The 18,536-nt window shown below is 60.4% G+C and overlaps 1 protein-coding gene across 1 annotated transcript in view; it reads left to right on the top strand.

Moving 5' to 3' along the window:
• The first annotated feature begins 616 nt into the window (after positions 1-616).
• SYT7 (synaptotagmin 7) overlaps positions 617-18,536 on the top strand; it is a 65,680-nt gene continuing 47,760 nt past the window's right edge. Inside the window, exons 1-7 of the mRNA XM_047072088.1 lie at positions 617-849; positions 4,508-4,663; positions 6,143-6,515; positions 6,752-6,911; positions 7,181-7,340; positions 8,173-8,241; positions 14,266-14,345. Coding sequence (XP_046928044.1) covers positions 617-849; positions 4,508-4,663; positions 6,143-6,515; positions 6,752-6,911; positions 7,181-7,340; positions 8,173-8,241; positions 14,266-14,345 — 1,231 coding nt within the window. The remainder of the gene's footprint in view (positions 850-4,507; positions 4,664-6,142; positions 6,516-6,751; positions 6,912-7,180; positions 7,341-8,172; positions 8,242-14,265; positions 14,346-18,536) is intronic.

Here is an 18,536-nt window from a genome sequence, read left to right as displayed (position 1 = left end):
ATACCCCCTCTGATTCTCAGCCTCTTCACCTTTGGGAGGGGATCACAACCAGACTTCGTCATGGGATTGCTGTGACTACCAAGTGGGGTAATGCTTATTATGCACTTGGCACTTGGGCCTGTCAAGCCCTCAGAGTTCAATAAATGGTGGCTGCCGCTATTATAATGATGACAAGGCCAGGATTGGATTTTGGTGCTTGGTCTGGCCGGCCCCAAAAGCCCAGCAGCCCAAGGAGCCTTTAAGAGGGAGGGAGCCAGGGGACCTGAACTCGCCCAGCTCTCTCCTGTTATCCTCCCAAGTGCAGAGCCAGGCATCCTGGAACAGGGGTGGTCACAGCTCTCTGGGTGCTGAGAAACAGGACCCCACCTCCACTGCAGTCTTCAACTCCAGCTGGGGCGCCGGGTTGGGGCCTCAGTCCAGTGTTGGGGCTCCTTCGGGGCGTGTCATGGCCCCCCCCCCCCGACCTGGGAGCACCGGCGCCTCCTCCTCTGGGGCGGGGGCGGACGCGTCCTCTCCCGCACTCGGTAATTCACCAGCTCACGCGGGCTCCGCGGCGCCCCCTCCGCGCAAGCGCATCTCCGCCCCGGCCCCCGCCCCGCGGGAGACTCCAGGCGCTATGGGTGGGTCCGTCCAAGTTGGCGAGAACCGCCCGCCGCCGCCGCGCTGGGGGCGCCCGTCGTGGGGCAGTGGCGGCCCTGAACCCAATGCCTCGTCCCCGCCCCGCACGGAGGCTGCAGCTGGGGCCCACGTCAGGGCCTTCTGCTCGGCCCTGCAGGAGCGGGCGCGCGGGGGACAGAGTGACGCTGGCTGTGAAAGGGGGCTTGCAGAGCCGGCGAAGCTCTCGGGTCGGTGGGTGCCGGCTTATAGGCCTGGACCTGGGACTTCTCAAAGCCTCAGTTTCCCCTTCTCAGCTTCAGGCTAAGGGATCACATTTACTGGACCCTGGAGACAGGTTCATCAATCCCGTGGGTCGCATGCCCTTCTGTGCAGCCCAAATTGGGCGGGAAGAAGAGGCGTGTTTCCCCAGGGTCTGGGAGACCCCTAACTCTGATCCTATCTTACCTGAACCGGGCGAGGGCCCCCTGGGAGGAGCGGGGCTTTACTGAAACGGCCCCTCTACCAGCTGGGCTCAGGTCTGGGGTCTCACAGTTACAGGCGGGAGCCGTCTAGCGCTGGGAGGCCCCTATTAACTAGGCCACCGCTGGGGGTGGGCGGTGGCGGCTGGAGCTGACCGGCTTGGGTCTCCGGGGGAGGTGGCCACAAGGCCCACGGCTTTGAACAAACCACAGAAGGCTTCTGCAATATCAAAAGAGCTCTTAGTCACTAATATATGGAGGGAGGGGGGCCATTGGTGAGAGCCTCCGCTTGCTTGGTTCCCATCAGCGGAGGATCAAAAAGCATTTGGTCAAAGAACCTTTAAATACCTTGAAAGGCAGGTAGGTGAAGCCTGTTCGGTAGCCTCCAAGAGGTACTGAAAGGCCGGTCTGAGCCGCTGGCAAGCTGGTTCCAGCCACAGCAAGTGCTGGGGGAGGGGGCCAATGAGACAGGAGGGAGAAATGGTGGGGATAGACCACCAGCCCACCCCCACCGTGACCCAAGAATCACTGTGGGGAGAGGAGCAGGGCAGAGGCCTGGGCACACTGTTGGAATTGGAAGCAACCTTGTAGGCCTCTGAGCCAGAGATTTGAATCTGAAACCTGTAGGACCCCCTCCCGCCCAATTACGGGGGCAAAATGTGTCTATATTTGAATATGCATTTGTCTAGGGAGGAGAGGTCCCTGGAGTTTAGGAGATTCCCAAAGGAGTCCAAGGTGAAATCAAGACGAAAAACCAAACTGCTTGTAGTACAGACCGGTAAACTGGGGCTCAGAAGGATTGAGTGGCTTACCCCAGGGCACTCAGCTTGAAATTGGCAAGCCAAGGTGCTTCTACAATGCATCCTGATAAGGGCATCTCGCTGACTCTCATGGCTCTCGGTCTATATCAAGGGCCCAGCGTTGCCCCAGACCAAGAGAGGTGGGGGGTATCTCAAAACAGAGGCCTAAGGCCAAGATTCTGACTGAGCCTGGGACTATCCCACGCAGCAGCTGGCAAGGAGAAGGGGCACCAGCTTTCATCTTTTGGAGTTTGAGGGGCTGAGCCAAGCACATGGGGGTGGGGGGTGGGGGGGTGGCAGGGTGACAATGGAGAGAGAGAGAGAGAGACTTAGGGACAGAATCCAGATGGGGAGGAGGTTTCTGGGAGAAAGGATGTGGGTGGGGTTGGGAGCACAGAAGGGGTTTCTGGCAACATGACCCTAGGATATGGAATGGGTACTCAGGGCTATGGAAGGTCAGCTTAGGGCAGAGTCCTCGGTGCCTGGGAGGTGCCAGGTGCCTTGCTGCAAGGGAGCCAAGAAAGACACCGAGCCCCTTGCCTTCCTATCTCCCCAGTATATTCTCCATACCTATGTGGTGCATTTATAGCCCTGTTTTATGGATGAGAAAATTGAGGCCCAGAGTGGCCGAGTCACTGGCCAAAGCCAAACACCCAGATGGTGGCAGAGGCAAGTCCAGAGCTGAAGTCTGGGATGCTTCCCTGGATGGTGGATGCCTCCATAGCAGAGGCCGGCAGAAGCGTGACACGTGGGACGCAGCCTTGGCTAAGTGTCCGAGATTCCGTGGTTCCCCGGGTCTGGGGACAAGAGGCGACTGCTCAGCGAGCATCGATTCAGTCTCCATTGGGACAAGGTGGCCGTAGAAATGTCCAGGGCTGCCTTCTAGGACTCTGTGGCCAGGTCCTTCCTGGGGAAGGTGATGTCCGTGCGTTTCGCGCTTCTGCCTTCTCCAGACTCTTGCCCTCCGCGGAGGAGGGAGGGGGAGACGCAGCAGGGACAGGGCCGAAGAGCTTGTCCTCGCTGCTGGTCTCTCACATCAGCGGGCTCTGCTTGCTGCCCTTCAAAGCTGCCCTCTGGCTCTGGTCTCAGCCCGTCCGTCCTGAATCAGGCAAATGCCCAGCCCGAGCCTCTCGCCACACGGCTGGTGGTAAGGAGAGAGGTGTGTTTGTTCTGTCATGGGAGCTGTACAAACAGCTTCCTCAGCATTTTTATTAATAATTCAGCCCGTGGCGCAGGGGGTAGGGTAGGGGGGACAGGAGCTGTGGGGAGACAGCCGCAGCGGAGACCATGTCAGGTAGAGAGACCCGAGGGGAACCCAGGCGCCCTGCCTCCAGCCGCGGCCTAGCAACAGAGAGCCCGGCGGCCTCGGGGGCCCTGTTGAGGAGGGTGCGGGCCTGGTCTCTGCTCCTGAGGGACAGAACGTCCCTCCCGGCTCGGCTCGTGCTGCTCCGGAAGCTGAAGTCGAGGTCGACCTGGGACATCTGGGCCCTAATGACCACACCAGATCGGAAATAGGCCTGAGGGGCCCACTGTACTCAGTGTGGCATTCCTTGGGGGAACCAGGGGCTGCAAGCATTTCCTGCCACGTCACGGAACCCGGGGACAAAGAAGCCGCACAGCACAGCGTCACAGAACGAGAGGCTGTCTCTGGGCCCCCCTCTACTGGGGGGAAGGGGTAGGGGAGAGGCAGAAAACCAGAGGCCCGGGCCCTCACCATTGAGGGACCTGACCTGAGGGCAGAAGAAGGCTGATTTCCACCCTCTGATCTCTTTTCTCACAGGGCCCGCTCACACCGCACACTTCATTTCCTGCCTGTGCCCAGTCCTCTGTGAGTGCTCAGGAAACAGGGACTCACAGTTGGCTTGGCTCTGATTCACGCTCCAGCAGGAGAGAGCAGCCCTCAAATGCAGCAGAACGGTTCGAGGTCAGACATCTGGAGGAACTTCCTTGACAGGCAAAACATGGCACTGAGGAGTGTGTTCAATATCTACCAAGAATAAGTTTCTATGTTCCGAGTATCATTTTAAGTGCCTTCCGGGTACCATTTTATCTTTGTGACCATTGAAGGGTATAGGTGGTATTTTTCTCTCCGCTGTGTGGATGAGGAAACTGAGGACCAGTGAGTGGCGACAGGCAGTCTGCCTCCGGCCACACAGCTATGAATAGCAGGGCCACATAAGTCTGTATTCTTTCTCTTCCCCCATGATTCTGCATGCCCTAGACAGAGCGAATGAGGCCCAGAGAAAGGGCGTCTTCAGAGATTTCCCTGTGTCGGTGATGCAGGCAGGAAATACAACCCTGCTGAGATTCCCAATGTCCCAGAGCCTCAGTTTCCACTGCCATATCTCATGAGATTTATCCAGTATGTCTGAGGGACTGTCCATCTCTGACGTTCTGGAACAGTGGCTGTCTAATACCTCCTGGGAGCGAATGAGATTGGGATTTTTATGTTTGAAAGGGACAGACTGTAAGCTCTCAGATGGGAGCAAGCACTAGGCCTGCTGGTGAATCTCATAGTGGTTGGCAAAAGGCTGGAGCCAGCACCAAGGGTCTCCTCTCGGTTTTCCTGCCAGCTCCCTGGGCTGCTAGCTCTGGGCCCTTGGCTGCCTGGCCAGTTCTTTCCCCCTATAGAGACTTCGTCTCCACCATCTGTCGCCCGAGTGGTGGCCTCTCAGAGGTTCCGTCCCCGCCAACTCTGAAAAGCTCCATGATTCTAAATGCTTACAAAGATCTGTTGAGTTGCAGTGATGAATTCTGCTGTCGCCATCTGGACTCTCAGGTCGATAGGTGGGCAGATTCCTGGGCAGGAACCTTGCTATGTGGTGCCCGTTGACGACATGAGGTAGGGGTGGGAAGAAGTGGGCTATTTGGTCTTTACCAGCTAGAGCGCTGAGAGGGGCACCTGTGGGAGGGGGTTGGGGGAGCAGGAACAAGTCAAGACTGGAGACCCCGGAGTCCCAGCCTGTTGGCTTGGCTTTCTGGGATTTGCCAAAAAGGAGTATGTGGATATATACCGGATTCTTGGCTGCATGTGGGTAAGGACGGCTGCAGGGTGTATGAAACATAATGGCCCTTGAGCAGGGGACGAGGGCTGAGATTTCTGGCCAGGGACTAATTATGGGCTAAGATCTTCGGATGCCTTTTTTTTTCCCCCTTCCATTTTTAATTAGAACATTCAATCCAAGGAAATCTGTTCTCCACCGGAACACTCTTCATGGAGGTTTGCTTGGGGGAATTTCCTTATCTGTTTCTCAACGGAAAAGCTGTGGGTGGAGGTGAGTGCATGTGTGTATAATAGGCTCCATACAAGTTCAAGGGTATGGGGTGTGTGTGTGTGTGTGTGTGTGTGTGTGTGTACGTGAGAGAGTACTGGGGGAGATTGAGACAGGTTTGGCCCTGTGGGTGCTGGCTGCCTACTTGTGCTCTGGGAAGGTGGAGGTGTGGCTAGTTGTGAGCTGTGCAGTATAAAGCGGGTTAAGTGCATTTGTCCGGGTGGGATGAGGAATCTTGATTTTAGCTCACCTTTGAATTTCATTCACAGTGGAAAGGAGGGCAGGATGCTGCAGCTGGGCCAGGGGGAAGGGGGATGCTTTGCCCTCCTGCCTAACCCCTTCAGTTTAGGGTAGGGGCGGGACCCTTACTGTGCAATGCTTCAATGTCTGTATCTCCTGTGTTTGTGTGCCTGTGCATGTGTGTGTAGGGGGGAGGCGGTGGTGTGGTTGATTAGGTGTGTATGAGTGTGCAGGGAGGTCTCTGTACCTGAAACCACCCATAGTTCAGTTCCAGGCTTTGAAACTTTGGGGGAGAAGGGCCCCTTCTCCTCTCTGCCCCGGAATCAAACACTTGCCATTCTAGGGGTTCACCTGATTCCCACTGGGCTGAACTGACAGAGGAGCTGAGAGAGCCAAGAGAGCCCCCAGGGTTGGAAGGAGGGAATTCTTTCTTGCCTTGAAGTGCTGGGATCCAGGAAAGGGAAAGGGGGCCAAGTGAAGGAGCAGCACAGGAGAGGGATGGATGGACGGCTGAAATGTCTATTTTCTTCCTTTTTTGCGGCTAGGTTGAGTGAAGAGGGTCACTACGTCCAGTCTGCCAGTGGGGGTGGCGATTCTGGTCCTTCCTGCCCCAACTGTGTTCAAATTCAGGGGATGGCCAGCGTGGCGGACCCAGGCTCAGCGCTGGCAAAAAAAAAAAAAAAAAAAAAAAAAAAATCCACTCCTGGTTTTCGCGCACACCAGCCCGGTTTCCCGGGCCCGCCGCGGTGTCGAGTCCCGAGCTGACGCCCTCGAGCCGCCACCAAGCGGAAAACCCGGAGTGGGTTTCCACGCCTTTTGGAACGGAGTCAAAGGGCACCTCGGAGGAGGCGGCCGGCTACCCCGCCCTGCCGGATTCGAAGCCGCTGCCTTCGGGGGCGCGCCGGCCGGGCTGGTCGCGCCAGTGCGGCGGGTCCCGCAAGCTCGCAGGACCCACCCGAGGGCTCCGCGCCCTCCCCGCGGGGGCCGCGGGCGGGGCGCGCGGGGCGGCCTTGGTGCCCTCGGGGCGGCTCCGGGCGGCGGCGGGCGCGGGCTGCAGTGCGGCGGCGCGGCCGGCAGCGGGCAGCAGCGGGCGCAGGCGGCAGCGGTGGCGGTGGCAGCGGCGCTCGGCAGCGGGCGGGCGGCGCCGGCGGTGCCCGGGGCGCGCTCACACACGCGCTCACACACACACATACACACGGCCTCGTACACACTCACACACGCTCCGGCGCGCACACGCGGCGCGCAGGCCGGAGGGAGGAGGCTCGGCTCGGCGGCGGCGGCGGCGGCGGCGGCAGCGTGCTCGGCGGGCGGGCGGGAGGGCTGGCGGGCGGCCCCCGCTCCCCGGCTCCGCGGCTCGGTGCAGCCCGCGAGGCCCCCGCCCTCGGACCCGCCCCCGGGGGTCGCCCGGCCACATGCCCTGCAGCGGCGGCGGAGCAGCGCGCGGCCGCGGGAGGCTCTGAGGAGCCCGGAGGGAGCCGGCGACGAGGGGACCATGTACCGGGACCCGGAGGCGGCCAGCCCAGGTAAGCGCGGCCCCGCGCGGGCTGGGGCGCCCCGCACCGGCAGGCAGGACGGCGGCAGCGCCGGGCGCCGTCTCGGAGCCCCGGCCCGGGAGCCGCACAGACTCCCTCCCCCCCCACCCCCCTCCACGGGGTCATCCCAGCCCCGGGGGCGCGGGCTTGAGCTGCAGCGGCTCGGACCCCGGCCCCCGCAGTCCGGGCGCTGCCAGGCTTGATGCCCGGCGCCGGCTTCGCAGTGTCCCCACAAGGACCTCCCCCCCCTCACCCCCCAGCAGCCCAAGGACAACGTGTGTGGCGGAGCGAGGAGCCACTGCCCCCGCGGGAACCGGGCAGTACCCTCAAGAGGCACCCCGGGGTCCCCAGCACCAGTGCCCCCCGGGTGCCGGGGCTGGGGGACCCCGGGAGGAGGATCCCAGGCAGCTTTGGGCCAAGGTTGTGGGCACCGAGGAGCAGACTGGCATCGGCGGTGCCAACTGTGAATTGAGAGGGTGCCAGGGGGCAAGGGGGAATCTGGTGCAGCAGCAGGGGAGGGGGGCTTCGGAGAGGGAGGGTGGGGAGCCGCAGGAGCGTGGAGGAAGGAGCCTGGAGGAAGGATAGGAGTACCTGAAGGGAAAGAGAGCAGAGATTGGTGAGATTGGGGGTGCCAGGGGAATGTGCTCCAGGGCTTGGGGGGGGGGTAAGCAAAGAACCCCAAACTCACTCCGGTCCTGTCGGGGGAGGGAGGGAGAGAGGCCGGCTCCTTTGCCTTTCTCCCGAGGGAGCCCGGGGAGTGGCCCGGGAGCCCACGTCTGCTTGGCATCCTCAAAGCCAAGCCGAGGAATCTTTCCTCCTTCCTGGGGAAATTGCCCTGCCGTTTCCTCCTTGGCTCCCGACGCCTCCTCACACGGTGCCCACCTGTAGGCAGGTCCCCTGCAGCTCCTGCCCAGGCTGTCTCAGCGCCCACTTGGGGTGCCCCACCCCAGACCCAGCACCCCACCAGTCTGCCAGCTCTGGCAGCGGGAGGCGGTGGCAGCGGGGGGGGGGGGTCTCTGCTTCTGGGTTTCTCTGTGATGCTAAAAGCCAGACACCCGAGCCTAGGACTTGCTCCCAAATGAGGAGCCTCCAGGCTTACTGTCTGACCTCCCAGAGTTGGGGGTCCTGGGGGAAGGGACGGCTCTAAGGCCCTTCGCAGAAGGGGCCCAGAACCCCAAGGCTTTTGAAGGCAGCCCGGTGGACACTAGCTTTGTCCACTCTTGTCCCAGCCCCACATTTGTTCTCCCTCTAGGGGCAGCCTCAGCCTGTCCCTGCCTCCTGAGGACTCGGGCTCTCACCACCATCAGATCACTGCAGCCCAGTGAGTCCTCTGAGCAGGACCTACTGGGTGCCAGGCATTGCACTCACTCAGCACTTGGGTGTAAGGGTGAGAGAGACTCAGTCTCCCTCTCTGGAACCTCATGCCCATCTATGAGTGTCCTCGAGGTGATGGCTGAAGGGACATGGCCTTTGGAGACCCTTCCCTTCATCTGTCTGAACCCAGGTCACGGACCCTGGCATCTTCCCCCAAGAGGCTGCCAGCTTCCAGCGCTTGGACCAAGGGCAGAGGCATTCTCTTGCCTGGATCACCCTCGAAGGAACCAGTAGCTTAGTTCAGAGGCCAGCTCTAGGGTATGAGAATGGAAGGGGGGGGTACAGTGAGGACACTCCCTACCCCCTCACTCTGCCATGCTGGCGGCCTCCCCTTTCCTGGGAGGAACCCAATGGCCTGGGTCTGTGCCCTCATCCCCTCTCCCTCCTCCCTCTTTCCACCCACGCCTGGGCACCATGACATCACCACTCCCCAAGTACCTCTATCCCCTCCATGGAGGCCAACTTGACGTGCTTGGCATCTTCTGGGCGAAGGGCCTGGAACCCAGCGCTGCCCCTGGCATGCTGGCAGCCCCCAGGCTCTCCCTCTTCCCCCTCCTCAAACAGGCCTCCCCCCGGGGGTGGAGACCTGTGGTGCCCAGATGCAGGTTCAGAACCCTCCAGTGCCAGGGCAGGGATAGCACTGACTGGGAAACAGGCTGGGTTGAGGTTCACATCTCTCTGGTGTGGCTGCTGGTCTGATGCGGCCAGAAATGGGCTGGAGAGGGCAGAGTCTGCCTATGATCCTGGTCCCCTGGGGCTCTCTGAGGGGCCCGAGTCATCAGTCTAGCCTTTGTACCCCCTGGCATCCCTGCCCACCTCCTAGAATCCCTACACCTCCTGCCAGACTACATCTCCCCTCTACCCCCAGCTTCCCTCAGGCCCCTCCAGACTCTGCTCCCCCAGGGAGGGCTCTGGGTCCCCCATTTCTGTCCCCCACCTCCCCTTTGGCTGGCACCTGGTGGGAGTGAGATATGCAAATTAATTCCTGTGTGACTCAGGCCCCTCCTTCTGGTGCCCCAGGGGCCAGTACCTCGTCTGTCCGATCCTCTCTTCCCACTCCCAGGAACACCTGTGGCCCAACCTTTTTACAATTTTCAGTCTCCTATGTTCTCCCACTTCCCAGGCTGGTTCCAGAGTGTCCCCGAGGTACCCCCTCCCTTAGCCAACTCACTCTGGTCTCCACAGGATTCACCCTGCCACTGAGACCCTTCCCGGGAGTTCCCTACCTACTTGGGCCCAGGGCCCCAGGCACTTCTGGGATCTGTCTCTGCAGAAGCAAGGGACTGTGGGAAAAAGCCAGAGCCCAGTGAAGAACGAAGACCAGCCCCCTTCCCACACATCCCATGGGCTTCTGCTCCAAACTCTGTCCACCCTCCCCCAGCCGTGCCTGCAACCTCCTCTCTGTCCCCTCTCTGTGCCCTCCCCAAGGCATGCGGCCCTCTCCCTGCCCTCAACCATCATCCTGTGTTCATCCCGAAGCTGGCCTGGTCTGGCCTCCCTGTGTCCCTTGGACCCAGGCCCCAGGCCGGGCAGGGCCTCAGCAGGCCTGCAGGGGTCAGCGTTGCAGTGGGCAGGCCAGGCGGCTTCAGGGAGGGAGGAAGGGAGGGAGAGGTGACCTTGCAGTGAGTGAGCGCACAAGGCCAGAGAGGGAAAGTCTGGGCCAGTGCAGCAGGGCTGGGAGAGAAGTCCGATCCTGAGGCTGCCTGCCCTTCGAGCTTGTCCGTGGGGGTAACAGTACTCCAAGTCTTGTCTGGCCCACCTGTTAGTAGGCCCTGGCCTCCACAGCAACTCTGCCACAAAGGTCATTCTTAGGGAGTGTAGGGGACACAACGCATGGGGCAGTGGGCCTTGGCATGGTGGGTATCCTCTCTCAAGGCAGAAGGATCCGTGAGATTGTCCAGGCCAACCCTCCACCCACTGGGCACAAGTTAAGGGCAGAGGCCATTGGGTGATTCATGGGGCAGGAGTTAGGGTTATAGCTGAAAGGGCCACCAGGATTAGGGACCAGGGTTGGGGTGTGGGAAGGTCCGATGAGGCCTGACTCTGACCATTTTGCTGTCAAACTCTAGCCCCACCCCTATCTACCCCTCCACCCCTCCACACCACACCTCCCCCCGCCCACCACCGGCCCCATCTGCACAGGCCCAGACCGCCCTGGCTTGTGTGTCAAGCTTGGGCCCCAGGCTAGGACTAAAGAGCAAATGATCTCCCAAGAGGCCATGGCCGGGAGTGGGGGCCTGGGGCTGGGCAGATCTGAAACCCTGGGTGGGTGGGATGGCTTCTGTGGGCCTAGTGCCCCCAAACTGTGTGTTACTATGGAGACAGGACCCTCCTGGGCCTTGGGTCATGCTGTCTGCTGACCCTGTGGGAATAGCTTGACCAATGGGGCTGGGTACTCAAGAACTGGGGGCTGGTGGGGAGGGAGATAGCTGCAAAGCCCCTCCCGGTTGGGGAAGAGAGGCTACAGCAGGCTGGATTGGGGTGGGAACACGCAGGCCAGCAGGTGACAGGTGAGGGACAGCTGGAAGGCAGGGGAACAGGTGGGTGTCACCTGGGCCCTGCCCCTTGCCGACCCCGAGCTTGGGCCCAAGGCGCACGGAAGGCAATATAGAGGACCAGGGAAGGGGTGTCCCCCTCCGCACCCCCTCCAGCCCAGCCCAGCAGGAGGCCTTGAGGGAAAGGCAGGGGAGGAGTGGGCGGTTCCTTCCCTGTGGCACCCCTCCTTTTCTCCCACCCCCACTGCCCGCCCACTCTCTATTCTCTGAGGGACTTTGAATCCTTATTGAATCTGATGGACCGTTTTCAATAACTGCTTCCCCCAGGGGAGTGAGCAGGGAGAGGAGCAGTGAGGGGGGCCTCGTGGGGGGCAGGAGGCCCAGTCCTGAGCCAGGGACTCTTGGCTGGAAGGGAGTCTTTGGGACCGTCTCCTCAGAGGCACCAGTGCATCCCAGGTGGGTGTGGGCAGCTCTGCTCCGTGGGCAGCACCCAGCAGGTGGCACATGAGGCCGGTGAGGTCAGCTCTCTCTGTCGTGGCGGTCACTGGTCTGGCCAGGTGCCGGAGCCAGCCCGTGCCAGGTCCGGCCCGGGTGCCCGCCTGCCTTGCAAGGGAACCCCAGCCGGTGGTGCCAGTTCCACGGACACGGAGGTGCCTGACCGTCCAGGCAGTAGGGGGGGCAGCCTTGCTGGGCCCCCGTCCAACTCATGTCTGGAGGGCATGGCTTTGGTCTCACCCGGCAGAATTCCCCAAGGGTTGGAACGGAGTTGGCAGACAGCTTGGGACCTGTGGAAGGGGCTGGATGGTGCCCAGAGCGTGCGCCTGGAATCCTGGACCCCGTTGGTTTGGGAGGTGGGCTGGCGGTCGTCGGGCCTGCTCTGGGGGGCTCTGTAACAGCTCCCACCGGGAGGGCCCCCTAGGAAGGGGTGCGTCCCCTGTGGGGCTGGGCGGGGCGCTTGGATCAGGAGCCGGGATGTTTGGGGAATTGATGTATTCTTGTCATTGAACGTGTGGGGCCACAGCGCGGGTGGAAAGCGAGGGCGGGGCCGGCGGGGGAAAGCACTGTGCCGTGTGTACCTACGTGCGGGTGCGGGTGCCAGCTGGACTGGGTAATAGCTGCGCTCGCTCGTCTGAGTGCCGGGCGGGCTGTAAACAGCAGCTAATGAGTGTATTTGTAGTTAGGTGCCTTGAGGTGCACGGGGAGTTGTGACGGAGAGCGCTGGGGAGGGCGCCTCCCTTGGCCCTATATATACCCAGGCAGGCAGGGCCTGTGCCCTCCAGGGGCCCCGCCTGCCCCCTGCCACACCCTTCCACCTGCTGGCTCTGAGGCTTCCAACTCCTGGGAGCAGGGAGGGCCTCACCTGGCTGTGCGACGTGCATCGGTGTGGGGTGTTGGAGCTTTGGTGGGTACAGATACGAGCATTTTCACGACAGCATGCGGGTCTGGCCAAGGGCACGTGCGCGCACGCGCACCTGTGTGTACTACATCCGATTCCCTGCATGTGTACGCGCCCCTCCTAACGAGCCCTGGGAGGAGGCTGCCCCCACCCCCATCTTGGTAGTGGTCCTGGCTCCTTTGATGCCCTTCTTGGAAGCCGCAGGAAGCTGGCGGCTCTTGGGCAGGCTTGGGGGGACAGGGGGTGACCTGTTGTATCCATCGGAGGAAACAGGAGGGAGAGGTCTGAGCCCCAGCCCCAGGGGGCTCCCACAGTTGCTACTTGCATCAGAGAAAGGGGAGAGACCTTGGGGTTTACAGAGAGCCCAGCCAACTCTCTGGTTCCAGAACCCTCAGGAGCCCCAGGAATGAGAGAGCAGGTGTGCCACCGGGCGGGGGCGGGGGCGGGGGCAGGGGGGGTCAGCCCTAGTAGGTAGGGGTCTCACAGTGCTGGTTGATGAAGTGTGAAGCCTGCCCCCAGCCAGGATGGGGTGGTGTGGGGTATGGGAGACCACAAGGGGTGCCTGCGTGAGGCCCCGCATGGGGGGGAGCAGAGAAGAGAGCTCTGTGGCTAATGTGTCCAATTAAATTACTTCAAACCCTGCCGCGGCAGCTGCTCCCGGCGGGGCCCTGGGTACAAATTGGATCCGTCTCATTACCACGGGTGGTGTCAGCGGGGCCAGAGAGCGGTGGCCAGCTCAGCCAGCACTCGGCAGGCCTTCTCCCCCTCGCTCAGCCTGGGCCCCCGACAGCCCCCTTGAGCCTTTGCTCAATCCAGTACCCCCTCGGGTTTCCCAGGTCGTGTACACCTCCTCGCCATCCTGACCCCCGTCCCTGGCAGCCCAAGGGCCCCTCTGAGCCCTCACTTTCTTTCTCCAGGTATGGGGTTTCATGCTTTATAGGGGGTCCAGCGTAAGGAAGCCCCTCTCAGGTCACCCAGCACGTCCTGCGCCCTCCCTTGATAATAACAATAGCACGATAATAACAGCAGGAGCGCCTAGTATTTGCTAGGCACTCTGTGCACGTGCAGCAGGGGGTGGCTTGCTTAAGCGAGGTCTCTGGGGTCAAACAGCTATCTCTGAATCCTGGCAGAGACACTTGCTGCGCTGTCCCTGGAGCCCGTTACTCCACTATTCCGGCTTCAGTTTCTTTCTCTGTTAAATGGGTATGATGATGATTCTTATTTCCCCGAGGGTTGGAGGGTGAGGCTAGGTAAGGCGGGAAACATCTTTCGCAGAGAGCTCAGCACATAGTAAACACTCAGCCAATGACAGCTGTTATCTTGTCATTATCCTGCACCAAGTGATTGATGTCAGGGATGGGGGTTCCGGAAGCTCCAGGGAGGACATGCCTGCTTCAGCCCTGGTGGAGGAGGAGTCGGGGGGCGGGGGTTCCACTGAAGCAGTGTCTGTCAGCTACCTTCAGAACAGCAAAGATGTGTTGAGTGATCACTACGGGCCAGGTGCCGTTCTAAGAACATGACCTGTGTTAGCTCTTCTATCCACAGATGACTCTGGAAAGGGGGAGCTTGCAGTGAGAGGTTGGCTTGGGGTTCCAGCAAACACCAGCAGACCCAAAGAGCATGAGCTTTAGTCCGGGGCCTTGGGTTTTGAAGAAAGGCTAAGAGCTTGCCACGTGAGCAGTAGGGGTGAGGCGTTCGGTGTGGCGGGGGACAGCACGTGCAGTGGCCCGGAAGTGGGGTCTCGTTCAGTTGAAGCAGCACTGAGTGCTTGGACGTGGCCAGAAGGGAAGCTGTTAGGGGACACCAGCCGGAGTTGAGGCTTGGGAAAGGTAGGTTGGGCCAGATTGTGAAGGTCCTGGCATTCTGAAATAGGAAAACTGGATTTTTTTTTTTTTTTTAATTAGGGCAATGGAGAGCCATGGATGACTTTCAAGCAGATCTCTATTAAAGAACTTTTAACTCTGCAGCAGTGTGGAGGGTAGGAGGCCTGGAGCCAGGCAGGTGTATGGAGCCAGAGTGGCAGGTTAACATACCTGTTCCCACCTTTGCCCGGCCCCTCCTGGGCCTCTCCCCTGCACAGGGCTGAGTCTGAGGCACCACGCCAGGAGGTCTGCAGCATTCAGCTGGCCTGGGGCCCTACCCTTGGAAAGCTTGTGGCAGGTAATGGGCCGTCAAGGGGACACCAGGTGACAACAGGTGCAGATGGGCACTGCCAGGGGACTTCCCTAGGGATCTGGGGCATCAGAAAAAGCTTTCCAGAGAGGGACGTAGAGCCAAGGGGGGCCAGTCCAGGGCCCAGGGGACACGGCAAATGCTCCTGGGGGTTGGATGTGAACCGTACCCCACACCACAGGCCTCTGGGCCAGGCCCTGGGAGAGCCGCACAGCTCACGCTGCCAGGCCTGAGCTCCAGAGCCCCACCAGAGCCAACCTATCTCCACGGCAACTAGGCAGGCACCTCCCTCTCCGTGCCCACGGCCCCTGGCACAGGGGCCCATTCACAGCAGGACTTGGGTACGCCTTCCCACTTCCCTGGGGCCTCGTCCCAGGGCAAACGCCCTCACAGCCGGCGCTGAGTCGCACACGCGTGTTGGTATTTGGGTCCATGTGCACACAAGGTGCGTAACGTGCCCCCTACAGCAGGAAGCAGGGAGGCGGGGATGGTCTACACTGCCTACCCACCTTAGCTGGGGACTTGTTCCCTGGGGGTGAGGGTCAGGTGGGCACCGAAGAGCATGATGCCAGGATGATCCCTCAGGGGCCACGGCGAGGAAGGCAGCCCAGAGGAGTGGTTGGGCGGGGCTGCAGGTCGGGGAAGGTGGCGAGACAGAATCTCCCAGCAGGGCCTGGCGGGTCCACAGACCCCCTCGTTCTCCACGTTCAGCCTTGCATTTCTTCTTCACAGCAGTCCTGCGAGGGAGACAGCATTGCCACTGGTGTCCAGATGAGGACGCTGAGGCCCAGAGAGGACCCACCGGGGACCTGACGTGTCCCACAAGGTCACTCCGTAGAGCAGGGGTGTCAGCTTCACTCCAAAGGCTGGGTCTTGACCACCGGGCTGCACTGCCCGGTGCCCCCCTAATCCCACTAGGATCCAAGCCAGCCCGTCTCTCGGCCCATCGCTTGGAAGGGAGTGCTGGGAACTGGTGTTGGGACACAGAGGGGTCCCCAGTGCCTCCTTCAGTGCTTGTGGCATCCCCTAAAGCCTTTGTTCTCAGGTCCCTGGAGTGGGGCGCAGCTCCCTTCCCACCCTGTCTCCTCTCCCTCTCGGCAGGCTCAGTGGAAGGTTCCTTTCAGTCAAGGGGAGGCTCTGAGGAGAAAGGGAGGAACCCCTCACTCGCTGCTTGGCACCTGCTAGCCCTGGAGGAGCCTGATGAATCGGCTGTGTGTGGCCCCCCCCCCCCGGCCCCATTCCTCCCTCTCCAGCCCCCGCCTGGTTGGGGAGGTGCGAAGGAAGCGATTTCACAGCCTGTCAGCTGAGGCCTAAAAATACCCAGAACTCCGAGATGCTTGGGCAGGGGGAGGAGAGAGCAGGGACCAGGCTGGGGTGCTGGGGGGGGTGCAACAATGCTAACTTGGCCAGAGCAGCCCTCACGGCTCGAGAGCCCTAGTCAGACGTGATGGGCAGGGATGCCCTACATCCCCCACCTGACCCCATTTCTGGGTCTTGAGAGCTCCGGCCCTCAGACCCAAGGGAGGGCTTAGTCTCAGACAGGGACCGTGGCACCCAGGCCCTTCAGAGCCTCTGGTCGATGGCTCTTTCTCCCTCTCCACCCCTGAGTTGGCTGGCATCTTTAGGCCGTGGGAGCCAGGCTGGGCCTGTGCCTGCTTCCTTCCTGGAGAAGGTGCCTGCTTCTGTTAGGGGAGAGGCGTGAGGAGGGCAGCGTGGATGGGGGTGCTGGCAGGCGTGCAGTGTGATGTGCGAGCCACCCAGGCACTGGAGGGGGGCAGAGGAGAAGGGGTGTGGCGGCCCGCGTCACTGCCACGTGGCTGTGTGCGAAAGCCTGGCACAGGCCCCCCCTCCCCCACCGCCACGAGGCAGCCAGTGCCCGGAAAGGGGGGCACGTGTGTGTGCATGCGTGGGGGCCCACTGGAGCTGGCCTGATCTAGGTCCCAAAAAGCTCATGGACACGTATGACCGGGCGGATGTGGCGAGTCCAGGCAGAAACTGGGCGAAAGCCTAGGCGCAGGTGGAGAAGCATCAGCAAACACGTGTTGCATCCGGCAGACACATGAGGGTGTGTGTGCTTCCCATGTGGAAACATGATGGCATGTATGCCCGGGCACAGGAACATGGGAAGGCCTCTCTGGGGCCCTAGGCAGGAGCTGGGAGGCTCATCAGGGAAATAATGGGGTTCATGGGGTGCCTGTGTGGCTCGATAGAGCACGCAGCTCTTGATCTTGGGGTCGTGAGTTCAAGCCCCACGTTGGGGGGTTGGAGGTTATGGATAGTGCATACGTTAATTAATTAAAAGAAATTGTAAGTAATGGCGTTCAAATCCCAGTTCTGCCATGTACTGGTTGGCTGTGTGACCTCGGGCAAGTCACTTAACCTTTCAGTGCTTCATTTCTCCGTCTGTAGAGTGGAGGTGATAACAGCACCTACTTCAGAGGGCTGTTGGGAGGATACGATGAGTTGATGTATATAAACTGGCTGGAACTGTGCCTGTCACCGAGTCAGCACCATGCACATACTAGCTCTTATTATCGGGTTCGCCCCTTCAGTGACACAGGTGGGAGCGCCAAGTCCAGAGAGGGCAAGTGACCTGCCCAAAGTCACGCAGTAAGTGAGTGGCAGAGCCAGAGTTAGAACCCAGACTCCAGTGCCTTAGGACGGGGCTTGTTCAAATTTAACTTCATGAGACCGCCCCCGCTTTGGACCACAAGAAGTCCCTACAACACAGAACTGTAACCACATTGGCATCTGGGGCCTAGATTCTGCCAGAGCTGGGCTGGATCATGGGAACTTGGGGATCTGAGCATCTTCAGATAATGCCAGGGTGGATGGGTCCTCAGGGCAGTGGTTAGACGCCTGATTTAGAAACATGCCTCTGATTAGCCTGTGGACTTGGCCAATTACTCAGCCTTCCCGAGTCTCAGTTTCTTCCCTATAATGGAATAACAGTAATACATACTTTATGGGGTTATTGTGGGAAGAAAATGAGATCCTGCATGCAATGCTTTAAGTGACTGGAACATTGTGCCTAATAAATGCTCGGTAATGTTAGCTGCAATTATAACCCATGCAGAATGCTCCCACCCAGTGCTCCATAGATGGTGACTTCCTGGGACGCCCGGCTGGCTCCGTCAGTTAAGTGGCTGACTCTTGATTTCGGCCCAGGTCATAATCTCATGGTTTAAGCCCGGTTCGGGCTTCATGCTGACAGCACAGAGCCTGCTTGGGATTCTCTCTTTCCCTCTCTGCCCCCGCCCCGCTTGTGTTCGCTTGCTCACTCGCTCACTGTCTCTCAAAATAAATAAACTCCTAAAAAATGGTGGAAAATTGCTTCTCTCTCAGCCTCTGACTACCCTTACTCCCTTCCATACTTCACAGGGCTTAGACTGCTCAGGGGCAGTTTGCAAGCAGCCAAGACCCGTCCCTGCCTCCTGTTACTGGTTTTGCCCAGAAAGGAACAGGACCCACCACTGGGACTTAGCCCCTGAGCCCTCTACATCTGGCCTCATCACCCACTTGGTATATGAACTTGGATAAGCACCATTTCCTCTCGGGTCCTGGCTTTTTCCTTCTGTAAATTAGAAAGGCTGGACCCCATAGTCCCAGATCGTCCTGGTCATGTTGCTGTGTGACCCAGGAGAGTCCCTGGCTCAGCTCACTGGAGGGGGTGGCAGGTTGACAGGAAGAGAGGTCGGCTGGCTTCCCTGAGTGAGCGGAGCATCTGGGGCCTGAGCCGACTGGTGGCCTGCCATCATGCCAGCCCGCACCTGTGGCTGCGTAGGAGGGCATGTGGGCCCGACTGGCTGGGCACTGACATTGGGGAGGCTCAAGGACGATGACTAGAGAGAGCCCTTCTTGGGGCCCTGGGAGCTGCCACTCCAGCCGTCCTCCCCCGCTCTCCTCCCTGTCTCCCCCGGGCTTTCCTTCAGCAATTCCTCCTTCCTCCCTGTCCTTCCTCTCTCCTTCTCCTTCCTGGAGTCTCCCAGTATCTCCTTCTCTCTTTCCTCCTCCAATTTAGTAATGTTGACCATTTTCCAGGGTGCCTCCTTCCTTCCTCTCCCTCTGCAGAGGGGAGATCTCTCCCCCCTCCTCTGTCTCTCAGTTCCCTGAGATTCCTCCTTTTTCCTTCCTACAACATGGAAGAAATGTCCCTGTTTCTCTCGATCTTCCTGGCTG

Source organism: Lynx rufus, unplaced genomic scaffold (genome assembly GCF_022079265.1).
Source record: "Lynx rufus isolate CCGP_SWC_20201006 ecotype Redwood Valley unplaced genomic scaffold, mLynRuf1.p SCAF_9, whole genome shotgun sequence".
NCBI lineage: Eukaryota > Metazoa > Chordata > Mammalia > Carnivora > Felidae > Lynx > Lynx rufus.
Note: the sequence above shows the minus strand (reverse complement) of the source record. Positions and strands in the feature narration are given on the sequence as shown.